At 45.3% G+C, this 26,640-nt stretch overlaps 1 protein-coding gene across 2 annotated transcripts in view; it reads right to left on the minus strand.

Annotated features, from left to right (window-relative positions):
- Positions 1-26,640, minus strand: part of STK4 (serine/threonine kinase 4) — a 214,606-nt gene that overhangs the window by 3,229 nt on the left and 184,737 nt on the right. The window contains exon 11 of one of the 2 annotated variants that reach the window (XM_069243538.1): positions 16,509-17,427. The exons of the other annotated variant lie outside the window; for it this stretch is intronic. Coding sequence (XP_069099639.1) covers positions 17,191-17,427 — 237 coding nt within the window. The 3' untranslated portion in view covers positions 16,509-17,190. Of the gene's footprint in view, positions 1-16,508; positions 17,428-26,640 lie in introns of those variants that run through there. 2 annotated transcript variants of the gene reach the window in all.

A 26,640-nucleotide genomic window follows, 5' to 3' on the forward strand; every position in this document is an offset into this window, starting at 1 on the left:
CACCAGAAAAAGTGTTCCAGAATGTAAATAACTGGTTCATCTGATAGACACTTCTAGTTGCAGCTTCCTTAACTTTGAATAGATAACCAAGCAATACCATACATGGAGGTGGGTAAGATCACACTAGAAAGTCCAGCAGCACCAAATGGGCAAAGTACCTGTCCCTACGAAACTGACTGTCCAGGCAGTCGTGTTTCGTAAACATATGCAGAGAAGCCCAGGCTACCACCTCATTGACGTCAAGGACTGGAACACCACGTGCTAACGCAGTGGTCGCAGCTGTACATCGGTTAGAATAAGCATGCAAAACTTAAGGTTATTGCTTTTTGGCCATTGCATAGCAGATCTTAATGCAAAGGCAGGCCCACTGGAGATGGCCTGCTTCTGCACTGCCCGACCTTCAACGTAGAACGTCAATGCTCTATAAGGATCCAGGTGGTGTAGTCTCCCCTCTTCCTTTGAGGGACGTGGGGGTGTGAAAAAAAGTAGGTAAGGTGATGGATTGGCCTACATGAAAGGGCATAACCACTCTGGGTAGAAAAGAAGCCCCAGCGCGAAGCACCACTTTGTAGGGATAGATGAAAAGGTAGGGTGGCTTAGATGACAATGCCTGCAGTTCATTCACCCTGCAGGCAGATGTAATAACTACAAGGAAGGCAGATTTTAAAGTGAGATGCCTGAAAGGACTATTGTGGAGAGGCTCTGACGGTGTGCACATAAAAATGTCAAAACCTAATTCAAATCCCATTGGGGCATAATTAATTGAGATGGAGGAAAGATATGTATAAAATCTCTAAGGAACTTATGTACAATAGGAGACTTAAACAAAGAGGGTTCATCAGACAACCTCAAAAAAGCAGAAAAAGACAAATAACCTTTCAGAGTGCCCCCTGCAGAGCCCTGCTGGGCCGGAAAATGGATAAACATCAGGAACTCAGAGAGAAGGTCGTGCGGTGGGGCAAAAGACTTGTCTGTGCACCATACCACAAAGTTCTTCAAACAACGGGTTGGTGGAGAGATGCCTGGCTGACAAGACTGCATTACAGACTTCAGTTCGAAGGTCAAGAACTGCCAACTGTCGCCGCTCAATCTCCATGCAAGAAGGCAGAGTGGAGAGGCGTGGGTGCAGAATTCTCCCGTGCTGATGCAACCGAAGACCCTACCAAAGGGGCAGCCTGATCAGAGGATCGATGGACATGCTCAACAGCTCGGGATACCAGTCTCTGTGCTCAGTCTGAAGCCAAAAGGATTATTTGGGCCCAGTCATTCTTGAGAACTCTGGGCAGAAGTGGTATGGGCGGAAAGGTGTGAAGGAGGCCTGAGCTCCACTCAAGATGATAAGTGTCTCTGAGCGATAGCCACCTTGGAAACTCCAACGCGCAAAACTGCTGACATTGTACGTCCTCTTCGGAGGAAGCAGATCTAATCAATGCACTCCCCACTACTGAGAGAGACCTTGCGCCACCTCCGGATGGAGACGTCATTTGTGATCCTGTAGACCAGTGGTTCCCAAACTTTTTCGATCCCCGGCTCCTTTGACCTATTGGCCGTGTTGGCCACGGCTCCCCATTATGTAACTTTTTTTTGGCGGGTGGGGGAACGTAATCCCAGCCTGTACCTGTACCTACACTATTTACAGTTTGTTTTCTTTATTCTCTCCTTCAGGTTGCTGAAACCCATTTATTGGAAACTATTTTTGTTCTTTGGTCATAGGGATATTATTAATGGTACTTTGGCGCCCTCCGCTGGTCACAATAATTAATGCAGGGGGTTTTGTTTCCAATACCACGATGAAAAGCTGCCGATTCAAAGCACCTCCGAGTGGTTTCCAGACTGTGTGCGGCGCCCATGGCTAGTTTTGAGGGCGCACCAGGGAGCCGCGGCGCACAGTTTGGGAACCACTGCTGTAGACATTTTTGGCTGAATTTGTCTGCTTTAGCATTCACAGAGGCCGCCAGATGTTGAAACACCATGGATATGCCCTGCTGTTCCAGCCACGTCGAGAGCCACAGAGCTTCTTGACAAAGGGTCCATGACCCAACCCCACCCTGCTTGTTGCAGTACCACATGGGAGTGGTGTTCTCCCTGAACACTTGCACCACCTTCTAATTGCCAGTTGGAAGAAATACCAGCAAAGCTAGCCAGATCGCACCGAGCGCCAACAGGCTGAAGTGGAGCCTGGACTCCACAGGAGACCAGATGCCTCTGATTACCACCTCTTACATATGGCTTCCCCATTCCCAAGAGTGATGCATCTATCACTACTGTCAGAACCGGGTGGGGAAGGGAGAGGGATCTGCCTCTGACCCAATCGCGGTTTGTTAACCACCACTCGAGACCTTGAACAGTTCCCTCAGAGATATGGATCTTGTCAGAGAGATTCCCCTGATGCTGCGCCAACTGAAACTTCAAGTCCCACTGCAGAGCTTGCATATGCCATCTGGCATGTGTCACCAGCAGGATGCAGGAGGCCATGAGACCTAGCAGCTTCGGAGTCATTCTCACTAAAATCCAGGATAGAGGCTGAAACATCAATATCATAGCCTGATTATCCCTGGACTTACCGCTCGTGAGGAAAAGTCAGAAACTGCACTGCTCCGATGAAAAGGGAGTGAGAGTCGGGTGTGACTTTGGCACATTTATAGTGAACCCCATCGAATGCAGGAGGTCTGCCGTAGTCTGGAAGTGGGAAACAAAAGCCCATGGCGAACCCGCCTTCAACAGCCAGTCATCGAGATAGGGGAAGACAAACCCCTGACCTGTTCAGATGAGCTGCGACCACAGGCATCACATTGGTGAACACCTGAGGAGTGCTGGTAAGGCCAAAGGGGAGCACGGTGAACTGAATGTGCTTGTGGCCTACCATGAACCACAACTAATATCTATGGGCAGGCAGGAGGGAATATAAAAATTAGCATCCTGCAAGTCCAACACTATCATCCAGTCTCCTAGGTCCAGAGCAGATAAAACCTGAGCCCGAGTGAGCATTGTGAACTTCTCCTTATTGAGCAAGAGATTGAGGGATCGAAGGTCTAGAATAAGGTGGAGGGCCTTGTCCTTTTTGGGCATCAGAAAGTGGCGGGAATAGCAGCCAGAACACATCAAAGAACACCTGAAGATCCTCCATTGGCTCAGCGTCGAGAAGAGAATCAACTTTAAACTCCTCTTACACACTTACAAAGACCTCGACAATGACGGATCCAACTACCTCAACAACTGGTACTCCTCTTCCAGACCTCTCAGCCCGTCCCAACAGTCTCTCGCAAACGTACCCCGAATAAAGAAGTCCTTGGCTGGAGGAAGATTGTTTTCATACCTGGCAGCAAAAAGCTGGAACACCTTACCATTGCACAGCAGTCAGTCACCATTGTTGCCTCAGTTCAGGAAGGACTGCAAGACATGGCTCTTTGACTGATCTGTGGGGCCACTCCTCAGCGCTTTGAGACCCTATGGGTGAGTAGTGCGCTATACATGACCATGACTAATTGATTGAACCAAGGCCTACTTCTGACACGGGAATCCGCTCTATGGCTCCTTTGGCCAAGAGAGCCGCAAATTATTTGTGGAGAAAGAACTAGTGATCCTCCATCATCCGATCGTATAATGGTAGTGGCATGGATGGATAATCGCCAAGGGGCGGGAGTAGCCCCTTTGGACAACCTACAAACCCCATCTGTATGACGTGATGGATTGATAGCGGAGTTGCTGATGGAGAATCCTGCCTCTGACTGACCCGTGATGGGGAGTCAGACTAGGACCGCTTAGAGCAGTGGTTCCTAACCTGTGCCCGGGGACCCCTGGGGGTCCCCGGAGCCTCCTCAGGGGGTCCACGGCTGCTCAGTAAATTATTTAATATTAATAGATTAGGCCCCCATCTTTCAGTCATTACTCAGTGGGGGAGTCCCTGGATTCCAATAATGATTCAGTGGGGGTCCCCGGGTTCCAGTAATCATGAAGTGGGGGTCTACACAAGTCAAAAGGTTGGGAACCACTGGCTTAGATGCTCCTGCAAGGAGTGGGGGAGGGACTGGCCAGACCGCTGGTTCTCTGATCCATGAGGTCAGTAGATCCCCTGACCTCGGCCATGCAGAGGCTGGGCAGCATGTGTCTCACAGTAGTGGGCTGGGAATAGACTCGATTGGAGGTTCTTTTTGTAGCCTTAAAAGGAGTGAAAGGCAGACCTAGGGTGACAAGGGGCTGCAGCAAGGCCCAAGGAACTAGCCTTAACATGAGAATCCTTGAAGCGCTTGAGCACAGAGTCTGCCTTGCCTCCGAAGTGAAGGGTGCCATTCAAGGGCATGTCCATCAAAGTAGTCTGGACATCCCCTGAAAATCCATCAAAGTAGTCTGGATTTCCCCTGAAAAGCCAGACATCCGCAGCCAGGCGTGGCACCTCAGGGCCACTGTTGACAAACCCACTCTGCCTAGCAAGTCAGTCATGTCCAGTTTACAACGGATGGTGAACTTTGCTGCGTCTCTCCCCTCGGCAACAGAGAGTACAGCCCAGTCCACCTACAGGACCTGTGGTAGCACTTGTGCTACCGTATCCCACAGTGTGTGCGAATAACGGCCCAAAATACATGCAGTGTTCACGAACTGCAATGCTAGGCTGGTGGAAGAAAAAATCTTCTTCCCAAGTATACCCAACCTTTTGGATTCCCTATCGAGGGGTGTAGAAGGAAACGTGCTCTGGGAAGTGGAGGCTTGGATGACCAAGCTCTCAGGGGTAGGGTGTTGTGTAAGAAAGCCCCCCCCTGGCAGTCAGCAGTGGCACAAGGGATCCTGGGACTTGGTGTCCCACCAGGTCCCAAAGTCAGCAGGAGCAGCGAGCGATGATGTGTGGCGCGCTATAAGCTCCCGCTGACTTTGGGACCTGGTGGGACACCAAGTCCCAGGATCCCTTGTGCCACTGCCGACTGCCAATGGGGGGCGGCCCGTTCATCGCGGGCACTTATAGCGCGCCGCACATCATTGCTCGCTGATCCGGCTGACTTTGAGGCCTGGTGGGACACCAAGTCCCAGGATCCCTTGTGCCACTGCCGACTGCCAGGGGGGGGGCGGCCCCTTAATCGCGGGCGCTTATAGCGCGCCGCACATCATCGCTCGCTGCTCCCGCTGACTTTGGGACCTGGTGGGACACCAAGTCCCATGATCCCTTGTGCCACTGCCGACGGCCAGGGGGGGGCGGCCCCTTCATCGCGGGCGCTTATAGCGCGCCGCACATCACCACTGCGTGGGACGCGCGCAGACCAAGGGCGGGCCCGTCCTGCGCCCGTCAATGCCTGGAAGAGGCTGGGCTGGGCCAGCCCCTAAGAACGAAGTACACATTTTTTCTGACACAGTACGTGGCTATTGGGCTCTTACATGTACTTGGACAGTAGTGATTGCAGTGGCTGCCTATAGGAAGGGGTACTGAACTGTAGCTTTAGGGATAATTAGCTCCTTGAAGTTCTCCCCATCCTTTTTATTGCATACCACTATTAGTGGGAGTTTAACGTTGGGCCAATACTCACTATTTAATTTAGCACTATTGATTACATTCTGGTGGATATCAGGCTTTGGTCAAGTACATTAGATGTGGAAATTATTTCTCACCAAAACAGCGATCACAATCCCCTGTGTCTTGTACTAACCAACCAAGCTTTTTTAAGAGCTCGACACACAGAGATTACTAATGTCCCAACCCCTCGTCTGAATCACAGACGAACTCGTGTTAGCTGGCAAAATGTGGCAGCAAATCCATATCAGATCAGGGATATCTATTCATCATTCTTAAATTTCTTCTCGGTTTTTGGCGAACAAGAGGTTGCTACTATTCCTATTCTGACAATCCATAAAGAATTGGTGGATACCCTACGGGGCATTTTCTATAAAGAAGTTCCCCTAAGGCGGTCACTTGATATTATTTATTTTAAAGAATGGTATAACAAGGATTGTGATCAAGCAAGATCTAATTTAAAAGAATCATTAAAAAACCTCTCCCAAGAGGATATTGTGGATGCTAGATCCAAATATGATAAGGCCCTGAAGCAAGCAAAAAAGAGCTGGGAAGATGAAATCTGGCAGAGGTTACTAGTTGCAGTTAAAAATCAGGATGATGGTTCTTTCTGGAGATTGCTGGCTTGCAGATCAAGAGGGGGAAATGATTCCATCAGCGCATATATTCAACCTGAAAGATTGGTGACCCATTTTTCCGAAATTTATGCCTACCCTGTATCGCCTGATTCTAAGGTTGTCAGATATGATGATGTTGTAGCTCCCACAAATAGCTCCTCTGAGAGCATTGTCTTTACAATAGCTGAAACAACAGATGCTATTAATTCTCTGAGGCCAGCTAAAGCCCCTGGCCCTGACAAGATACCTGGGGATTTGTTCAAATCTGAACCCACTACATGGGCATGGTATATCAATCTATTGTCCAATGCTATAGCAGCAGTTGGTCCCATTCCTGATTCATGGCACGGTGCAGAAATAATTCCTCGATACAAGAAAGGCGATGTAGGTTTGCCAGTGAACTATCGACTGATTAGCCTTATTGACATCCTTCAAAAGATCTTTGCGAAACAAATTTTGGCCAGATTTACGGAATGGGTTCTGAAGAACCAGATTTTATCCCCTTTACAGGCTGGATTCCGCTCAAAAACCAACACTATGGACCAAGTCTTTAGGTTGTCACTATTATTCTGGAAGTATGTCATCTTAGCCAGACAGAAGTTATATTTGGCCTTTGTAGACTTGAGATCTGCCTTTGATCTTGTGCCAAGAGAGAAACTATGGGGAGTTTTGAACAAAATTGGTACCCCAGAGAATCTAGTACATTTAATCCAAAGATTGCATGAGAACACATATGCACAAGTAAGATGGGGCAACCAGGGGGAACTCACTGATAGAATAGATATCAGGAGAGGGGTACGACAGGGTTGTGTTCTTGCTCCGACTCTTTTTATTCTGTTCATTAATGAGGTAGTGCAAGTTATTACTGATTGTCAAAATGATGTGCCCTCTTTGAATAACACAAAAATCCCGATTTTGTTATTCGCTGATGATTCCCTTCTGATCTCCCGAACACCGATGGGCCTACAGGTATTAATGGACAGGTTCAGTTCGTTTTGTGATGATTTTGGGTTGGACCTTAATCACACCAAAACCAAAGTTATGACCTTGGGACGTGGTCCCACCAAAGGATATACCATCCTTTACAATGGGACCCCATTGAGTAAGGTATGCTCCATTGATTACCTGGGGGTCAGAATTAGTAAGATATGCAGTGGGAGGCCCAGATTGATAAAATCTCAGCCCTCCTGGCACATAGATCTGGGGCAATTCTGCGTTTCCACAAGTCGACTATTGAGAGAGTAGTCACTACAGCAGTTAAAATTTATCGGGCAAAGGCTCAGGGTGCTGTGGTCTACGGGGCACAAATCTGGGGATACTCGAATGTTGGTAAACTTTCAATAGGAGAAAATAATTTTGTAAGATCACTCTTAGCTTGTCCACGAAATACTCCTTTGCTACCAATGTTCTGGGACCTCGGACTTGCACGTATCACAGATATTATAGCTTTAAGACCACTGCTTTTCTGGGTACGTGTTTGGACTACTCCTGAGCTACTTACATATAAGGAATCCATCCAAGACATTCTAGACAGACCCAACGTGCTTACCATTCCTTGGTTTAAGCACATCTCAAAATGGTTCCATATCCTGGGTCTTAGTAACTACCGGAGCCATCCTTACAATTTAAGGAAAGAGCAGAAGAATCATTTAAAAACAGCTTATTGGGCATATGTCAGGGGAAACTATCTGCTACATATGTCTCATGGCAGATTGACTTCTCAATTTTTTAACACCAAGTGGCATCCGTGTTTTGAACCGTTTTTGGATCTTATTACTGATCCATTAAGCAAAAGTTTGTATATTCAGTTCAGATACGGATGCCTACCTCTTAAATCTTTTGGTAATAATCGGGATTCTGCTCTGAGTAATGAATTATGCCTGAGCTGTAGCAGTTCTTCTGAAACCATTGTGCATTGTATGTTCATGTGCCCAGCGTATAGGATTGCTCGTCAGAGGTGGCTACGCCCAGTTTGCAAGAACATGGGGATCAGATGTTGTATGGATGCCTTAAGGATTATGATGAGGGATACTTCTTGTCCCCTGTTCTGTGCAATCAGCAAGTTTCTTGCAGCTGCATGGTACATACGAATTCGCCACTTAAAATGTTTTTCTTGATTACTACGAGGCCCTATGATTAGTGTGTTATCTTGTTGGATGATACTTTGGCTAACTTAAGGAACAGGGTCTAGGTAGCTACGCATCTTGTTAAGAGAAATACCACCTAGATTTTAGTATTTGTGTTTTTATATTTCTTATGTATTTTTGAATGTAAGATATTTATGGGTTTTATATTTTAATCTTTGTATTGTGTGATTTTTGCTTTGATGGTTTAAATTAACCGAATAAAGCGATGTGTTGATGATGATGATGAAGAAAGCCTGGGTACACTGGAGCGGGGCAAGGCAACGGGCAATTGTTCTGTCCACAGGAGCCCCTGTCCTGGGCAGGGACCACGTACCCAGTAGGACATCCGTAAGGGCTTCATTAACGGGGAGCATGGGTTCTGAGGAGGAAGTCCCAGGCTACATCACCTCTGTCAGGTGGTTAGTCCTGACTGCCACTGTAGGCAACTCAAGGTCAAAGACCTCAGCTGCTCTTCTCACCACCATTCAATAAGAAGCTCCCTCCTCCATCACCACAATAGGAGGAGAAAGCATGTCAGCAACTGGAGGAGCATCAAGTCCACTGGCCTTACCAAAGTCTGTCCACCAGTCGATAGGGTCTGGAGCTGGTATTCTAAAGGGCCCAGCAACCCCTCCCATTTCTCACTGTAACCTAGCCGATAAGAAAGGGGCTCAGGATCCGACGTAACAGGCAATCTCCTGCCAGCATCAGAGTTGGGCCGTACAATGCCCATCCGGGTGTTTGTCAGAGTTGACAATGACAATAGGGATGACACCACCTGTGGGAGCAGACAGCGCCAAGAGTGTCGGCATCGGGAACAGCGTTGGGGAAAGTCAGGGTGGTACGACCGACGCCAGTCTGGATCCAGTACTGGATCCATGGGTGCTCTTCGGCACAAAGGCCAAAGCTGCGGGTGGAACCGAAAGGGCCCCTCCTGACTCTGCAAGGCCAAAACAAAAAAGGCACTCATCGGGTGTCAGGCTGCCTAAAAATGAGGTGCATGGCCTCATAAAACTTTCCAAGTTGAGCATGGGTCGCTCCAGAAACCATGAAAGGAGCAGAGTCGGCAAAGGCGCAGATTCCTTATTCCGAGGCCTGGAGTGCCAATGCTCTCTCATCCTGTCGGCTGACAGATGAGAAGTTGAAGAATGCTTCAACTTCTTGGTCTTCTTCTTGTGCCTCGAGTTACCTGATCGCCCTATGGTCTTGGAGTGAGATGATGATGATGGAGGACTCTGCGACCGCTCCAGGGACCTTCCTCTCGACCGGGACCTCGACTTGCACAAAGTCGAGCGCCGGGCTGCCATCATCTTCAGGGACCGCTCCCTCAAAGCCTCTGGATGTATGGGCCGACACTTGGAGCATGACTTTGGGTTGTGGTCGAGCTCCAGGCACCAAAGTCACACAAGATGCGGATCCGTCACAGACATTGCCCGAAGACAAGAACTGCAGGGCTTAAACCTGGACTTCCTCAATGACATCTTTGATGCACCAGGAAAACAAAAAAAAAAACCTTGACTAAAAGTTGAAAAAAGGCCAGTCAAAAAGTGACTGTAGGGTAACGCTCTTCGGATCGGTGCTAGTTAGCTGGCGTGGAAAGAAAAGAACTGATGTCAGCGCACCAGGCTAGCGCCCATGGAGGACCTGCAACGTCATATCCTGAGCGGACGATGTGGTCAATGGATGCGGAGCATAACGAGGCAATCTAACGGCGCTCAGGGGTACTGCTCAGAAAGCTCTCCAGATCCAGTCTGGCACCTGGGGGAAATTCAAAGGTAAGGAATCTGCAAGTAGAATTCTATCAGATATTTTATTTTCTCACCACATTACAGTTAAATTGACATGTAAATTATGATTTACTGCCTCATTGATCGTTTGTTGCAATACCTTTACATATGGAACTGCTTTCATTATATTCCTAGTCATAGGTCCTCTTTGATGTGATGTTATCTTTCATCCAGGTTTTGGCTAAATACCTTTTAATGCATAAAAAAATACCATGGCATAAATCAAATATGGAGTTGGAAAGAGAATGTTATATATTACCAGAGTTTAGGGAGAAGATGGGCATCAAGACCTAGCTAGAGAACAAAATGCAGCAAGCTCATAGATACTGCACTAATCCCTATGAGTGCCTTTTGAATCACAGTGCTAAGTATAAAGATACTGATTTGTAGCATCCACAGGCGTGCAACTCCACCAAGGCCCCTGCTGCATAGAGAGCCTCAAAGGCCAAGACAGCCCCAATAAGAGAAATCCAAATAGGCGGTGCACCGCCACACAGGCAAGCATGTTGAGTATAGTGAAAAGAAAGTCCAATGCGCCGATAGTGAAGAATCTTCCTTTTAATTCTTTGCAAGTCCAATACTTGGTATTCTCACAGTTCCGTAAATACAGCAACTGGTACAGTAAATGGACAGCCAATGTGTTTCGGCCGCCAAAGGGACTTCTTCAGGGCACAATGGTATCCAGTCAGTCGCAATAGTCAAATTGTATCAAATATTAGAGCATACCAAAAAGGATGGCCGGTGTCCGATTTGAAACAAGTTTGAGACAAGTTACACGGTCAGAGTGACCGTTATAGTAAGTGTGGAACCGGCGGAAGTGTAGCGCCGGTCCCGATGCAGGAGGGCATCAAGACCTACTGGGAGTCATAAATCCATCCCAAATTCAACAATGGTCATAAAGGGCAGTTCACACTGAACTCATCTAGTTTTTTTGTTTTAAATCTGACTTTGCTAAAGGGACCGTAAGACCCAAAGTCTGAGGAATTCCACTCAGAACTGGGTCAACCTCATAGCCTGCAACCCAAGTAGAAAATCTCTTCCATCTGTACAAACAAAGTTTAGGGATGGAATGATGTCTGCTCACCAGGTTCATGTTGACAACTACCTTAGAGACCATCCAACTAAGGTGTACCTCTTAGTTACTGTGAATGCAGTGACAAGCACCCAGGATGGGATGCAAAGCTGTTCCCGCTTAAAAGATTACTCAGTGGCCTTCAACATGTTGGCCAGTCATCTCAAGTGTGTTACTAGTGTAAGAAGGTGCCTATCAGATATGGTGCTCTTCTTCTTGAATGACCAATCTTAGAAAGTTAGTATGGTGTCATAACCTCCTCTTGCGCAATCTGTACAGTTGGTCTAGTGTACAGGGATCAGGTTTTATTTCCACTGTGGGACTTCATGGCCTCCTGCGACATTAGGATAAAAACCCCTTGGCATGCCCCTTCCCAGAGCACATGAACCCATTAGAACATTCTTGTAAAGCTGTCCAATTTGTTTTTTGGTTTGCACACTTGCGAGTAATAGGCATTAGTTTCATGTTTACTGGTTCAACTATCATGACCTACTGACTACATCTCTAATGTTAATTGATTCTAACTGCAATGACCTGTTGACTCCACCTGCTGTTAATTGATTCTGCCTGCTTCTGTTTGTTTCCAACTACTAATGTTAAGTGATTGCACCTGCTTTCATTGAAGGTCAAACTCATTAGGCTGACAGATGTTCTCTACCAGGCCCCATTGGAACATTCCTGTGTCCCATGTGAGCCACATGTCTTTAAAGAGTCAACCACACCCATAGAGTATTCCAAATGCACCCAAAACTCAAGTCAGTGCTTGGCCTCGTTCTAGAGTAAACATCACCCCCACACTCAACTCCTGAGTCAACGGAATTTCTCCAGCGATCTAGTCTTCCTCAGCCCAAGCCTCCCTGCAGCTCTTTTGAGCCAGACGCCCTCGACGCTTCTGTTGTCTTCGCTTCCATTGTGGAGATTACTCTTCTGCTCACTGTCTAAAGCTACTAGAACTTCCTTCAGGTTTGAGTTTTAATTATAAGAGACAAAGCTAAGAACTTGATCACAGGTTACCTGTCTCTAATCTTTAGATTAAGCCTAAGGTTATCTATAAGACTGAGTTCTGAATAGAGAAAGCTCGCTTTCTGGAAACCGAACTCCTTTACAGAGTGGGCGCTCCGGACTTGAATTATATCAGAAACTAAATCAGCCCACAAGTAATTTTTGACAAATTGTTGTGATAAGAATGAGAGAGCGCTTATTAGAGTCCACTATATATGTATACAAACTCGTACAGAGAACTGAATGTGAAATGATTCTTTAGAGTGCCAGAAACTCCAGCCTTAAATCTTGATTTGTACATGCTCTCATAAAGTACTTGTGGTGAAGCCTGCAAGTGTACAGTATTTTGTATGACGAGCACTGTTGGTAAACTATTATTCTTGTTATTTTCAGGGCACTACCGCAACACCAACAAAAAAGGTCCAGGGAGTGCACAACCTCTTACAGTAGTGTCACAAAGCAGCAGACCAGACTGGTGCCGTAAGTCTATCTTTTCTTATTTTGTCCCAACCCCCTTCCCCTCGAGGGCTGAGTATGATGTAAGGGTTTAGAGTTCATTAATCGTGGGTTGCCCTCCTGGAGGATAAGAGATCCAGCATTGCCTCTGCGGTCAGAACCAGGTGGGTGCGTGACAGATGGGAATAATTTAACTGCCCCTTTCTACTATGAAATGTGAGTTCTCCAACGTGAACCACATTCTTCTCACCTTATCGCCATCATGCACCCCCATAAATCTTATACCTGAACATAGCTGATTTATTACTTGTATTCTGATGATACATACCTTCTTATCAAAGTTAATGGTAAGGATTCACTGTTTCTCCTACTAAGAGATTCTCTGAATTATCTGAAACAACCAAAGTTGGTTCCAGCTCAGTAAAGGTAAAACAAAGACACTGTGATGGACTTGCCTGAACTGTTTTTTAAACACAGGTTACTTTAGACATTACTTTCCTTATAGCTACTTCTTTGGAAATGTAATCTATTATTTAATTCATAACTGTTGATTGAAAAATATTGTGACCAGGTTTGTAGCATACTGTTTACATGGGATGAAACAGTTGATGATATAGCTAGATTCCAGTTATCCTTTGTACTTCCGATATAAGAGGTATTCGGACAATGCTCAGGTGTGGCGTATTCCAGTGGAATAGACATTCTATATGGAATAAGACCTCTCACATGTTCGGATCTTTATCACCCTCTTGAAAGGGCCTCCCACAGTTGCTTTGTGTCTATTAGAGGACCATCTGCTCATGAGGAGAACTGACAAAGGCAATTTGTATTTCTCGAGACTTCAGCTTGTAGCAGCTTTAAGACTGAGGAGGTCTAGTGAAGCAGTTAACTGTGGGTCGACCCACAATATTTAAAAAAATCAGGAACAAGGCGTTTCTTGGCGAAATGTCTGTAGGTTTTGTTTAATATGTAGATTCCTCTTAACTATGTGGATTTAATTGCTCACCCTCTATGTGCAGATATCTGGAAGATCTATGCAAGATTGTGAGAAGATCTATTACATTGACCTGACCAGAAGGCGTCAGAAAGACTCCTGCACAAAGCTACAAATTAATGTAGTGCATGCGTCACTACTAGAGATGCCTCTTGGTTACCAGGAGCCAACAGCTCGAATTTCACCATTGTGATTGACAAAATGCCAAAAAATAAAATAAATAATACAGTAAGACTGCAAGTAAAAACTGGGTATAAAAAAAGACGAGGAACAAAAGGAAAACAAAAGCACAACAAATAAAAATAAAACAACAATTCAACGGTAACAGCAGTAACGTGAAAATATCTCACCAAAAAACAGCTCCTCTGGGTAAAGTGCAATGAAGTGAACGACGACTAGTGATGTATGTGAAAATGAAACACAAACGCTGTTGTAAACTACCAATTTGTCAGAAATTAAGAAAGCCTGGTTTTTTACACCTCTGTTATGCTTGTACGAACTCTTGCGATGGAAAACTAACTGAATACTTTTATCAATCATTTTCTCCTATTGTGCTTAACTTTACCAGTAATCACTGTGAGGTATTTTTTTTTTTAATTAAAATGTGTCTTTCGATTATCTAATTATTAGGCCACAAAAATGATGAAAATTTTTAGTCTTCTTAGTTAAACTGTAAATTGTAGAACCAATAAACTCACGTTTGGCTGTAAACCAGACTTCCCAACTTGACGAACCGAACGATCCTGGAGACATCTGTGTTTTTTATGGGTCCAAACTACAACGTTTGCCGCAATCGGGCACGTAAAGTTGTCAGAAATATGTTGCTTGACTCAATGAATCACTATCCTCTCAAATCCCAATAATAGGACAACTTCACAAATCTAAGGACACATATTTGGGCCCATGGAAATACTTCTAGCAGAAGGTTCTCATTGCCTGCTAGTTCTTAGATTTCTTCAGGCATTTTAGTTCTTACTAAACATGTATGTTGTTGATGCACCTCATTACTGTCACCATACAATTTTCTAGAACATACACGCTTAATAAAGTATGAGAGACCTAAATGACCCAGAAAAATGATGCAGATAAAAGCATAGTGAACATGACATTCTCATTATTACGAGTAAACAAACTTCACTCAAAATTTGATCATTGTTGACTATGCAGCAGGAAGAGAGCTGGTGCCATTTTGGTTTAAAAAATGAAACTACTTAAAAACAACATTATTGTGGGTGGACTGCCTTCAGTAGATTCTCATGACATGATCAGGTCTAGTGTAAAGATGAGGCGTCTATTTACCTGAACACCTGTGGTTCAACAGGAGCTTGTGCACTTGAGAGAATCCAAATAGTACTTTTACCCTAAGCTTTAGGTATGCCTCAGTAAACATGAGAGGTCTAATTTCCGAAAACACCAGCACGGTCAGGTGGAAATCAAGTTAAACTTTAACTTTGTTTCTTCACGTACAAAATGATTTGTAGCAGAGTGTATGTGTGCGGAGAATGCAGAATTAAGTGCCTTTGCTGCACAAGCTTGAACATTTTATAGCTGTGTATTTTTTTAGGAATATAATTTAGCGAGCACCTAAAATTTCTAAATTTGCAAAATTCAACCTAGGATTCCTTAGGCTTTTTCAGTCCAAAGGTGGCAACTATTATAGAAAGTGGTACATGTTTGCTTAAATAAATTGCTGATCACGTAAAGTGGTGGATTGTGCTTCCCTTTTCTTTAGAGGGTTACATCACCTTAATTAAATTGCTTTTTCAGCCTAAGCTCCTATATCTCTTCTTGAACATCACAATCCTGCTACTTAAAACATTCTTTGGCAGTCTTCACAATTACAAAATTTGATTCACTTGAGATAGGAGGCAACCACACAAGATTTCCAATTGTATTACTAAATTGTTGAGGAGCAATTTGTTTAGTCTTGCTGTCGCTCATGGCCTCATTTTCCACATTTGATGGTGGAAGGGAATGTGGAATTGTCTATTCAACTCAGAACATTAGAGGGCTCTCAACGTTGTAGACTGAAATAAAGAAGGCTGCATGCAACAAATAGACCTGGTTAAGGTTAAGAATCAAAGCAGGTCAAGAGCAGTTTAATTCCTGGATTCTGCCCCTTGCCAACAAATCTTCACTGGCCCTCACAAAGGAGCCCCTTGTGGCTCATCAACTAAGTTACATTTGTGTGTGTTGAGTGGTATTCTCCAGGCAGACAGTATAGGTCGTAGATTTTGAAGGAATTGTCGACTTTCACTCCTTGGATATTTTTCTGTATTAGCAATACATTAGGGAGCAAATACCTGTATTTTCCCACTCAGCCAAGTTCATTACCACTCCTATCTATTTTACTAACTAGTCCTTGTTGGCTAGTTTCTTGATTTTACAAGGCTCTGTTGGACTGTAAGACGAGCTGGTATCTGGGTATTAGGCAAAATTGGGGCCAATACTTAGAACAGAACTTTACTAATGGGTAATGGGATTCTTATTGATGTCAGACTAAGGTTGCATCACTTAACAGTAGGCATACACGTTTAGGTATCAAATTCCTGCACGTGATCTATTAAAAACCTAAGGGACAAGGCAAAATGGGGCTGAGGTGGAGACTGCTTGTAAACGAGGTCTTATCCCAGAGACAGACTTCATCTAGCGATTTCTTCATCTAGCTTGGGGACATCCAGATAATGCGGATTACTTAAGTGTGATTTTCAAAGGCATGTCTATCATCTTTGGATAAAAGTTGTATTGGCCCGTCGGTCCTTAATAAGTAAACTTACAAGGGGGCGCGTATTGGTCGATGAACCTTTTGATTCGTATAGGGTGTTCTTACCATAGTTTTCACACAGAATCAATAATCAACACACAATCAATAACCATTAGTCAAATCTATAATAAATGGAGTCAGTAAATTTCACACACCATGATTCTTCAGTCATGAATAACCACACCTTAATTATACGTTTAGTAAGTTTATTTGCTATTCGTTAACAATACTAGGTCATGAATTTTAATCATCACCTCTAATCAAACAATTCTAATAACACTTGTTAATCAGCAAGTCGCTGAAAATGTGATCTAATCAAAGCTTGAATCAAAAGACATTATAAGGCATCAACACAAGACATTAATAAAACCCAATTCAGTAAAACTATGACATCCATCAAGTTCAGCAAGATAGTCCGTCAACATTTGTCCCTATAATTTGTCAGTCGTCACATGAGTAACCTCAATTAACTCCAATTAGCATCAGCATGTGGGGCTTCATGCAAAACAATTTAGAACACAAATTTTGAAAACATCTACCTAAACGAAAGTACTAAGTCGGCGCAGTTGGTACCTAGAAAGAAAAGGCATGAAAATGCAATTCAGTCATTGTCATATCTACCTATCCATTGTATGGTTCAGCAAGCAGAATCGGTCTTTGTCTTCAGGTCATCAGTCGAACATCAAAACATCAGGCTCTCAAAGAGCATGAGCTCAATGACAGAATCTCGAATCTTCTCTTCTCAATATCGCCTCACAAAATCCGGACAAATCTGAATCTGGTCTCCTCTGTCCCGTTGATATCAAAGTTCTCCAAACCATCACCCAATTTCCAATAGGTCAATTAATCATACGTTATTACTCTACCCAACAATGTCATTTTACCAAATCTATGAATTCTACTATTTCACAGTTCACATGTAGTTGATTGATCAGCCTTACGATGTTCTCATCATCCGGCTCGTCAGGTATACATCTTGTTGCATCTTTGTCTTCAGTCAGTGTCATCATTGTTCGCGTCCTGGGAAAGAACCCTTGGCACACTTTACACACATTTAGTTGATTTACGAGAGACCTCATCTCCTGTCCGTCGGTTCCCACAGAAAGCTTCTGCTAAGCATTTTATTAAAACAATGAGTATTTCACGGTTAGTTCACTCTGTTAGCATTTTTCATTAAACACTAGGAAATACAGCTTCTGCATGAGGCCTGGCAAAACTAGGCCAAAGCACTCTCTAAGTTAAGGCCTACAATTAATTAAGCAATAACATAATTCATATCCTTTAGTATGACATATTACTACATTATTCTAATGTATTTTCAATAATTCATATGGATTAATGATATTTTAGTACATTTCGTGAACAGTGGTGGCCAATCTCCGAGGTCACATTTTTAAACGATCACATTATTTTTCTACGTTATTCATTTTTCTACATAAATCATTTTCAAAATACGTAAACATGTATTAATAAATTCTAATTAAGACATTTGTGTTAACAGTTGCAACCATTCCCTTTTATTGGCATTGTTGGTGTACAGCAGGTAAGTTCCAGTGTGTGTGTGTGTGTGCGTAGGTTCACTGTTCTCATACAAGCCCTTGCTATGAAGAGGATAGCAATGCGCCGGGGGCATGGACTCAGTCCCAGGGTAGCTGAAAGGTTAAAAGGTCCTCGTAAATTATAACACTGCAAATGTATATGCATCCCTCATTCCCTTATAATGTAGGCGAACAGACATCGAGCAACCTCTGCATGAGTATCTAGCACAGTATGAAGTTCTGGATAACTCCTGGTGGCCTGGTGGCACCGCTCTTGTTTGACAATATGAAGAGATGTGTCCTTATACAACGTTTTGAACCGGGCTCCTTGCTGGTCAAACTGATTTATAAGTAAACACTTCCGATGAAACAACTTTCCTACTTCAACAGAGTTGAAACAATGTGTGTGCCCAGTTTAAACACCTTCTTGAATTCTATTATTGAGCAGACCCACTCGTTCCCAATGGCAAATTATGATATATTTCACTTAAGTATCTGAAGATAGAAATTACATCAGACAGCATGCAATGTATTGCGATTTTTTAAATTAAGGTTTTTTTTTGTAAAACCAGACTGCTTACATAGACATTGTGATATGAAATCATATGTTCTGTCAAGATGAAGATGAACGTTGCATGACGGATGACATGAAGAATCACGTTCTTCCAAAATCGCATACATACATCCACCAAAGTTCACCTGGCCCCTTTACTTCTAAGTATAGATTACCAACGACAGCCTAGTAAACATGGCCTGGAGATGTACGAGGTAGTCAGTAACGAAAATATTTTGTGGTAAAGGGTTGGCCTATATATGTGCATACAGAACGGGTAGCTCTCAAATATAAAAGACAACATAAGATGTGGATACCAATAAGTGAAACAGTTTTTAACGTGCATGTTTCTTATGGTGGGTTTTGCTATTTTTTTTTCAAATCTTTTCTTACCCTCCAATGTGATCCAATTTATTTTCAATGTTGTTAGTAGTCATTTACTCAGGTTATTTGCTAAATATAAAGGTCTTCAAAATCAGACTGTTTTTCTCAGCAAAACATTGTCAACCAATGATCAGTATGGTCTGGATTGACAGTGCAGCTGTCATCAAACAATTATGTGAGCCTCACTGGAAAGGGGCTTTGGCTCCACACACATATTGTGAGACAGCATTACATGTTTTGGGTAGAAGTTGGCTGCTTCCACAAACTAGCATTTGCAATGCAATAGGTCTTGCATTTGCTCGAGTTAGAGCTATTAGCATTGTAAATTTCTAACTGGAACTTTCTTGCCACACAAACTGAAAATAAAAAGTAAAACAGTTGACATAAGCGAGCCGATTCAAAGCGGCGCCGTGAGCATGAAGGATAGAGACAAAAGGAAAAAAGTTCGCTGGCAGTCAAAGTTAGCGGCAATAGTGCAATTATCCATGGTACAGGGTCCATGCCCAAGGCGGTAACAAAACGGCCCTAAAGAGGGACAAACGTAAAGCAGTTACCAATGAAAACAAAGTGTTTTTGAAAGGCAAGCCCATGAACGAGTGATAGTGATGGTTGGGCGGTGGGCGTGGTTAAAAGGCCAGATACATACCAACACGTCAGAAAAGCAGCGCTTGCGCGCTGCTAAGCTCAACCTGAAAAGTGCTTGCCCTTCACACAGCTGTGATCATTTTGTTTATTTATCTAGCTGCCTGAGTTTGAACTTTCAGGGGCGCGCACACACAACATTGTGTGAAAAGCTATCAAAGTGTCTTACATTAGGAGGGCTGCTCTCTATATGGCTCCACCGACTGAAACAAAATCCTGCACGGATCCGTTTAACTGCGGACTCATTGCCACTCATATAAACCACGGCTGCCGCTTTGGGGAGAAGACGCTGCTGTTGAGATTTGCGACTCAGGGCTTCTCCTACAGCTAGGGGTGTGGAGGTGCGTATCCCAGCCCACTGGAGAATGGGGTGCGGCCAACTTGTACTACTTATTTGGGAACCAGAGTTGCTGGACATACCTGCTCTGAAGTGTGGGGGCCTTGGAGTGAGGATAGCCCCAACTCCTTCTCCACTGGCCCCCTGCAGCCATCCCAGTACTCTCAGTACTTTTGGCCTGCGTGTGGGCGTGGCGTGCGACCCTGCAACCGGGACTCCTCTGGCTGCTGTTGATGTCACTCTCAGGACTTCCCTTGCTGCTGCGGTGAGGGGCAGCGGCCAGGAGATGATTCTCAGCGTGGCCAGCCCCTGTATATTTACCGCAGGCCCCCTGCTGATGTGCCACTCGCCGGATATGGACGGATTGCTGAGGACTCGCCTGCACAGGCCCAATGGACCTATGAGAACTTTGCCTGGAGAGATCAGGGCTCTTGGTGAGTGCACCATAACCTTTTTACCCCCTTGTCTCTGGTTGCGAGGCATGCCTCGATTTCGGCTGCCACATCGCACACCTCCAAGTAGAAGGGGAAAAGAACATTATAACCACTGCTGCCTACCTGAGAGCCCCTTCGTTTTCCTCCCTCGTATTATTTTATTACTCCTCTGAGGGAGAAAGAACTCTGATCAATATCCTGTTTGTATCCATGGACAGCACCATTACGTTAGTTGCTCCCCTCATCCTGGACAGCTGCTCTGGGACTCTGAACCTGTTTGTGCCCCCCAAAATAGACAGGGAGTGGCAGGCTCAAGGGGGTCTGGCATTACTCAACTTAAGTTCACTCACCCTCGCCATACTTGTGCCACCACAGCCTGGCTACACTGTGCATACATTTGAACATATTGTGAGGAGTGGACACCACCACCGCTGGTGCTGTATGATGTGTTCTCTCATGCATCCATTGAGGGCCACTCTGGGTGGGGGGGCCACATATGGCATCACCTGTATTCATCTGTGGACATCCACTGTGGGGCTGCTGCCCTGCCTGTCCCTTGTCTCCTCAACTGTTGATCCAGGACCCAAGCCTACTTGTGCCCCCCAGAAGGACAGCCAGCTGGCGAGTGATTGGGTTCTGGGGGGATACACAATCATTCTAAGCCACCTATGTGGACTTGCCAATCTCCGTCAGCCTTAATGTATCCATGGGTCCTGATCCCTGCCGCCCCACACAAACACTGCTTACTGACTTTGTGAGCATCCCACTGCCTCTACACTCACTCCCCCTGCACTACAATTATGGGCAAGCACGATGCTGGTAAATCAAAACTTACATTTGAAGCCAAGTGCCATACCCGTCAGGCTGAGCAGGAGTTATGGCCGGAGGTCTCCGCTGACAGCTCTGGAGAAAATTGTGATATATTTCACTTATGTATCTGACAATATAAGTAACCTCAGACATCATGCACTTAAGATATTGACCTCTGAGAACTTGCAGTCAATGTAAAGACCAACCCTGAAAGCTATTGATGTGAAACCAGATATACTTACCAGCCACTTGGATCATACGAAGCAGCGTGTGGACAAGCATGAAAACAGGCTGATCACCTGGAGAACCAGGTTTTTCATGCAGATGATGCCCAAGCTGACTCCAAAGAACATCTTTTGCGAATGGACAAAGTCCTCGATCTTATTAAGGCTACAAATCATGAACTGGAAGCAAGGTGCTGTCGCAAAATGTCAGGATTACTGGGATTCTGGAATCCACAGCTATTAATAAAATGGAGGACTTTGTGAAGGCCATACTCCGTGAACTCTTCGGGGAGGCCCCATCCCAGGTTTTTATTCTGGAAAGGGCCCATTGCCTGCTTGGACCATGCCCCCCCCTTACCAGAGTGGCAGACAATTCACTACTAGGGAAACAAACTTATTTTATCCAGACTTCCCCCTGTCGGTCCAGCGGGAGTTCTTACCTGACAAGAAACTCCTCCAAAAAAACAGATATTCATTACACCTTGTTATAACCCAGCCAAACTACGCATCTCTTTCGAAGGTAAACCTCAATTTTTCACAACTGCACAATTGAGCCCTCAAATTTGTCATCAAATTTGCTAAACACGTCACCGCAAAAACAAAAAAAAACAAAAAAAGAAACTTGCGGTGCAACTCGGATGATAATCCCCTCAGTGACAATGAATAAGAGACTGGCTCCCCAGCAATAGCTCTAATGAAGATGGGAGCGAGCAGATGAACATGCATTTCAGTTACCTCTAACCTGGGAGCGTGATGGGCAGCTGGGACCCCAAAAGGGCTGCCAAACTCACAAACTTTATTTTACTATATATAGAGAGCTTGCTTGTCCAACCTATTCGGCCACCGAGCCACACCTTGGCAGGTCATTTGCCCAGCTCTTCTCCGCCGCCAAAGATGTTTTCCAGACTTTCTACTGCATTTAAGGTGGGGTGCTGTGCTGGGAGGGGGTGGGGGGGAAAGAGGCGGGAATGTTCTACTCATCCTTGTTTGAGGGTTGGAGTAGGAGGGGAGCTGGTTGGGGTTGCTAAATATAGTTTTGCTGTTGTTCTGTTTCCCTTGACAGTCCCTGACATGGTATGCTGCTTCACTCCCACCCCTCTGTACATCGAATACTGCATGGCACACATTCACATACCCTATACACCTCTACCTCACTGTGCTATAACATCAACCAAGTGCCTCACCTGGAACATCTGTGGGCTCAATGACCACAGGAAAGTTCACTTAGTACACGCACATCTCACCAGAGACCAGGTGGATATATGTTTACTCCAGGAGCTCCACCTCACACATTTTCAGCTCCAGGGCTGCACGCCAGATGTTGGGGAGGATCTTATTCCTCCCTGTACTCTAGCTACACCACAGGTGTTGCCATTCTGCTACGCAGAGGGCTTCAGTGGCACTAAAACCACACCCTTATTGACAAGGATGGTCGCTATGTCATTCTTGCAGGTGCCTTGCATAGACAACCTGTTATTTTAGCAGCTGTTTAAGATTTCAACACTGATGACCCCGAGTTCTCTCCCAAACTCTGGGGGCTGATAACAGGCCTCAGCTAGGGGCAATACTGTAGGGTGGTGACTTTAACATGATACTGGACAGTAGGCTGGACCGTTCGGGTGCTATCTAGATGCCCTCATCCTAATGCTGCACTGAAACCTAATACGATTATTCATGACAATTATTTACAAGACATTTGGAGACACACACTCAGTGATAGTTTGGAGGGCACCTGCCTCACCTTCCACTATAATGCATGGTCCAGAAATGATTACTGGTTGGTTTCCCGAGATGCCCTGACCTGGGATACAAGAGTGATACACTTACCTTCCACTCGCTCGGACCAGGCCACTGTCATGATAGAATCACTAATCCCCCAGATGGCCCCCTGCGCCTTCTCTTGGCGTTTGCCCCCAGGGCACTACGCCATGTGGTGTTCTGCGAGGAGGTTCACAGGCAAATAGTGGAATACTCTGCACATACTGAGGGTTCAGTAAGTTTAACGTCCATGCTGTGGGAAGCCTTCAAGGTGGTTATACGTGTACATGTACTGTAAAACAATTGGGTGTACTGAAGGCCATTCAGGGGAGGCTCACACAACTCTAGCGTGAAATTCATGCTCTGCAGTTGGAGTATTTCTGATCGAACGACCGGGCCATGTTGGCCGCTATTCGAAATAAGACAATGGAGTTCTCTGAAGAGGCCACTTGGGAAACTAACTATTTAAACCATGAAACACAGGACAGGGAGGGAGACTGCCCAGGCCAGACCCTTCTGAGTAAGCCAAGCAAACTGCGAGCGTTCAACCATGTAGTGGGATTTCTCGATGATAACTTAAATTTCCAGTCCACCCCACGGGGCTTTTGGGTACAATGCCTTTCTCCTACTCTAAGTTTTGTACTGCCCCAGTGCCCAACAAGGGTGACCTGATCAAGTATCTGGACACTATCCAACTCTTATGACTGGAGAGGGCCGTCAGGGCTTGCCTGGATTCACCGATTATGTTAGAAGATATGGCACATGTAGGAGGCTGGCCTGGTTTGTAGTGGGTACCTTGGGTACTTACACCAGGTCCGGTTATCCCTTGTTAGTGAATGTAGTAGTGTTCTAGCAGCTTAGGCTGATAGAGGTAGCTATAGCAGAGCAGCTTAGGCTGAACTAGGAGACATGCAAAGCTCATGCAATACCACTTATAGTTACACAGTACTTATACACAAGTAAAGACAATACTCAGTGTTACTAAAAATAAAGGTATTTATTTGGGTGACAGTACCAAAAATATCTTAGCAACAATACTCCTTCTGGAGGTAAGTATTATACACAATATATACACTAGACACCAAAATTAGACAAGTAAATAGTCATAGAACAATGCAAACAGTAGGAAATCCTATTGCAATGAGAGAAAATAGGTCTAGGGGCAACACAAACCATATACCAAAAAAGTGGAATGTGAATCACAAATTCCCCCCTAGACAAGTGTAGTGTGTGCAGAATCGCTGGGAGAGTAAGAATACACTAAAGGTAAGTAAATTACCCCACCCCAGAGCCCTGAAAATCAGGAGTAAAGTACTGCAAGTTTCCTTAGGACACATTACACCTCGTTTTGGGGATTTTGCAGCAGCCAACCAAGTCTGCAAAAAACAACTGCTGGATAATTGGACCTGAAGCCTTGTAAAGGAAGGGGACCACGTCCAGAAGTCGAAAGAAGTTCTAGGAAGGCCAGGAGCCACTGCCAACCGAGAAGAGGATCCCGGTTACTAGAAGACTGCAGAAATGCACCCTAGGAAGATGCCAGCGGGTTCCTGCGTGATGTCCCACGGCGTGAAGATCGTTACAGACGAGATTTCGTGTTGGAAGGCGCCAACAAGCCTTGGCTACGACAAAAAATAATTTTTCATAAAAATGGCGCTGGATGGACCCAGGAGGGACCTGGGGGCCTCAACTCTGTGTAAGGAGGAAGAGGGGGCTCTTAGCACTTTAGAGAACTTTCAGGATGCCAGCCAGCACCCCCAGAAGCCGCATGATCCAGGTTCAAAGAAGGTGCAAAATGCGGTTGATGCAGCTAAACAAAAGAAGGTCCCACACCACCAGGGAACATCTCAGCGAGTTGAGCTTCGCAAGGTGGAGTGCTGGGGACCTGGGCCAGGCTATGCACGAAGGAATTTTGCAAACAGTGCACAGAGGCCTCAGGAGACAAAGAAGACACAATACACAGGGGTACCGTCGTTCTCAGGAAAGGCAAGGTTTTACCTCCGCCAAATTGCGTCAGCAGGACCTGAGGACAGTCTATGTCAATGATGTTCACCCTCTGTGACCTTAGGAGCACGCTCATCGCTGTGGGAGGAGTCCCAGTGTACCGGTCGTTGCCTTGGAAGGTGCCTGCTTGGAGCAGGGGAGTGACTCTGTCACTCCACGTGAGATTTCTTCGGTCCCTCTGGTGCAGGATGAAGACAAGGAGTCCCCAGAGAATGCACACCGTGGAAACTGTTGCAGTTGCTGAGGTTGCTGAAGAAAGGTGACACTTTGTTGCAGTTACAGCGTTTCTTGGAGCAGGCTGCGGTTGATCCGAGGTCAGAAGAGTCTGAAGTTGTTGCAGATGATTCCTGAAGGAAACCTGCAAGCAGAATCTGAAGAGAACCCCCAGGAGAGACCCTAAATAGCCCTGAGAGGGGGATTGGCTACCTTATCAGGTATGGACCTATCAGGAGGGGTCTCTGATGTCACCTGCTGGCACTGGGACTTTTATCTATGAGCACTGGGGTCCTGGCTAGCAGGATGCCAGTGACACAGGAAAAACACACTGTCACACACTCTCAAACAGGCCAAAATTGGGGGTAACGGTGCTAGAAAGAGGCTACTTTCCTACAGTACAGGTTATCCAGATTTTACCAGGTGACAACGTGCCTGGCTTAAACGATTTAGCTACAGCTTTTTACACGTTTGTGTCTCATATGCTAGCAATGTTTGAAGAATCTCTTGAAATTGGTTCTGTACCACCATCACTTAGAGAAACAGTCAATGTGACGCTTCTCAAGCCTGATAAACCAGCTTCTCAATGCGACTCCTACACGCCGCTCTCCATGATCAATGTAGTTAACGAGATCTTTGCAAAAAATTTTGTTTCACCCCTACTGTCCAAAATTGTGAGACCTGACCAGTCCAGATTCATCCCTAGACATTCAACATCATACAGCCTCCGCACTATTTTCACAGTCAAGCACCATCTCCACCCCCAGGTTTTGGCAGTAGCTGCCCTACTTTATGCCATAAAGGTGTTTCACTCACTTGAATGGGCCTACCTCTTCCCACTAGTCACACGCCTCTGGTTCAGCTTGCGATTCCTTCGCCAGATACAACTCCTCGACACCCTACCCACTACTCGCGTACGACTCAATGGTATGTTATTAAACCTATTTCCGATCACTCATCGAACACACCAGGGCTGTCCACCATCGCCAATTCGCTTTGCTATAGCAATGGAGCCCCTAGCGGAGCACCTTTGGCAAGGTTACATGACATGGGGGTTAGTGGTTTCAATGTATGTGGACTACATCTTCCTATACGTTTGCCAGCCCCAAGAGAACCTTGCCCAATAACTCAAGCGATCATACGTTTTAGAGTTTTTTCTGGAGTACAGGTTAACTGGTCCAAGTCCATACTATTTCCTCTCACTGACCGAACCCAGCCCTTCCATTCCGACTACCTGCTGAAATGGGCATCTGACCCAGTAAGCTATTTGGGCATCTGGCTCAGTAGAGATCCAGATGAACTCAAGAAGGTCAATTATGGCCACGCGGTCACATGGCTGGAAGACAGAATACTGATATGGTCTACACTGCCATGGTATCCCTCTGGACCGACTGCGATAGTGAAAATGGTGATCCTACCAAAGTTCTTTTC

This window comes from Pleurodeles waltl, chromosome 7, assembly GCF_031143425.1.
Source record: "Pleurodeles waltl isolate 20211129_DDA chromosome 7, aPleWal1.hap1.20221129, whole genome shotgun sequence".
In the NCBI taxonomy this organism is placed as follows: Eukaryota; Metazoa; Chordata; class Amphibia; order Caudata; family Salamandridae; genus Pleurodeles; species Pleurodeles waltl.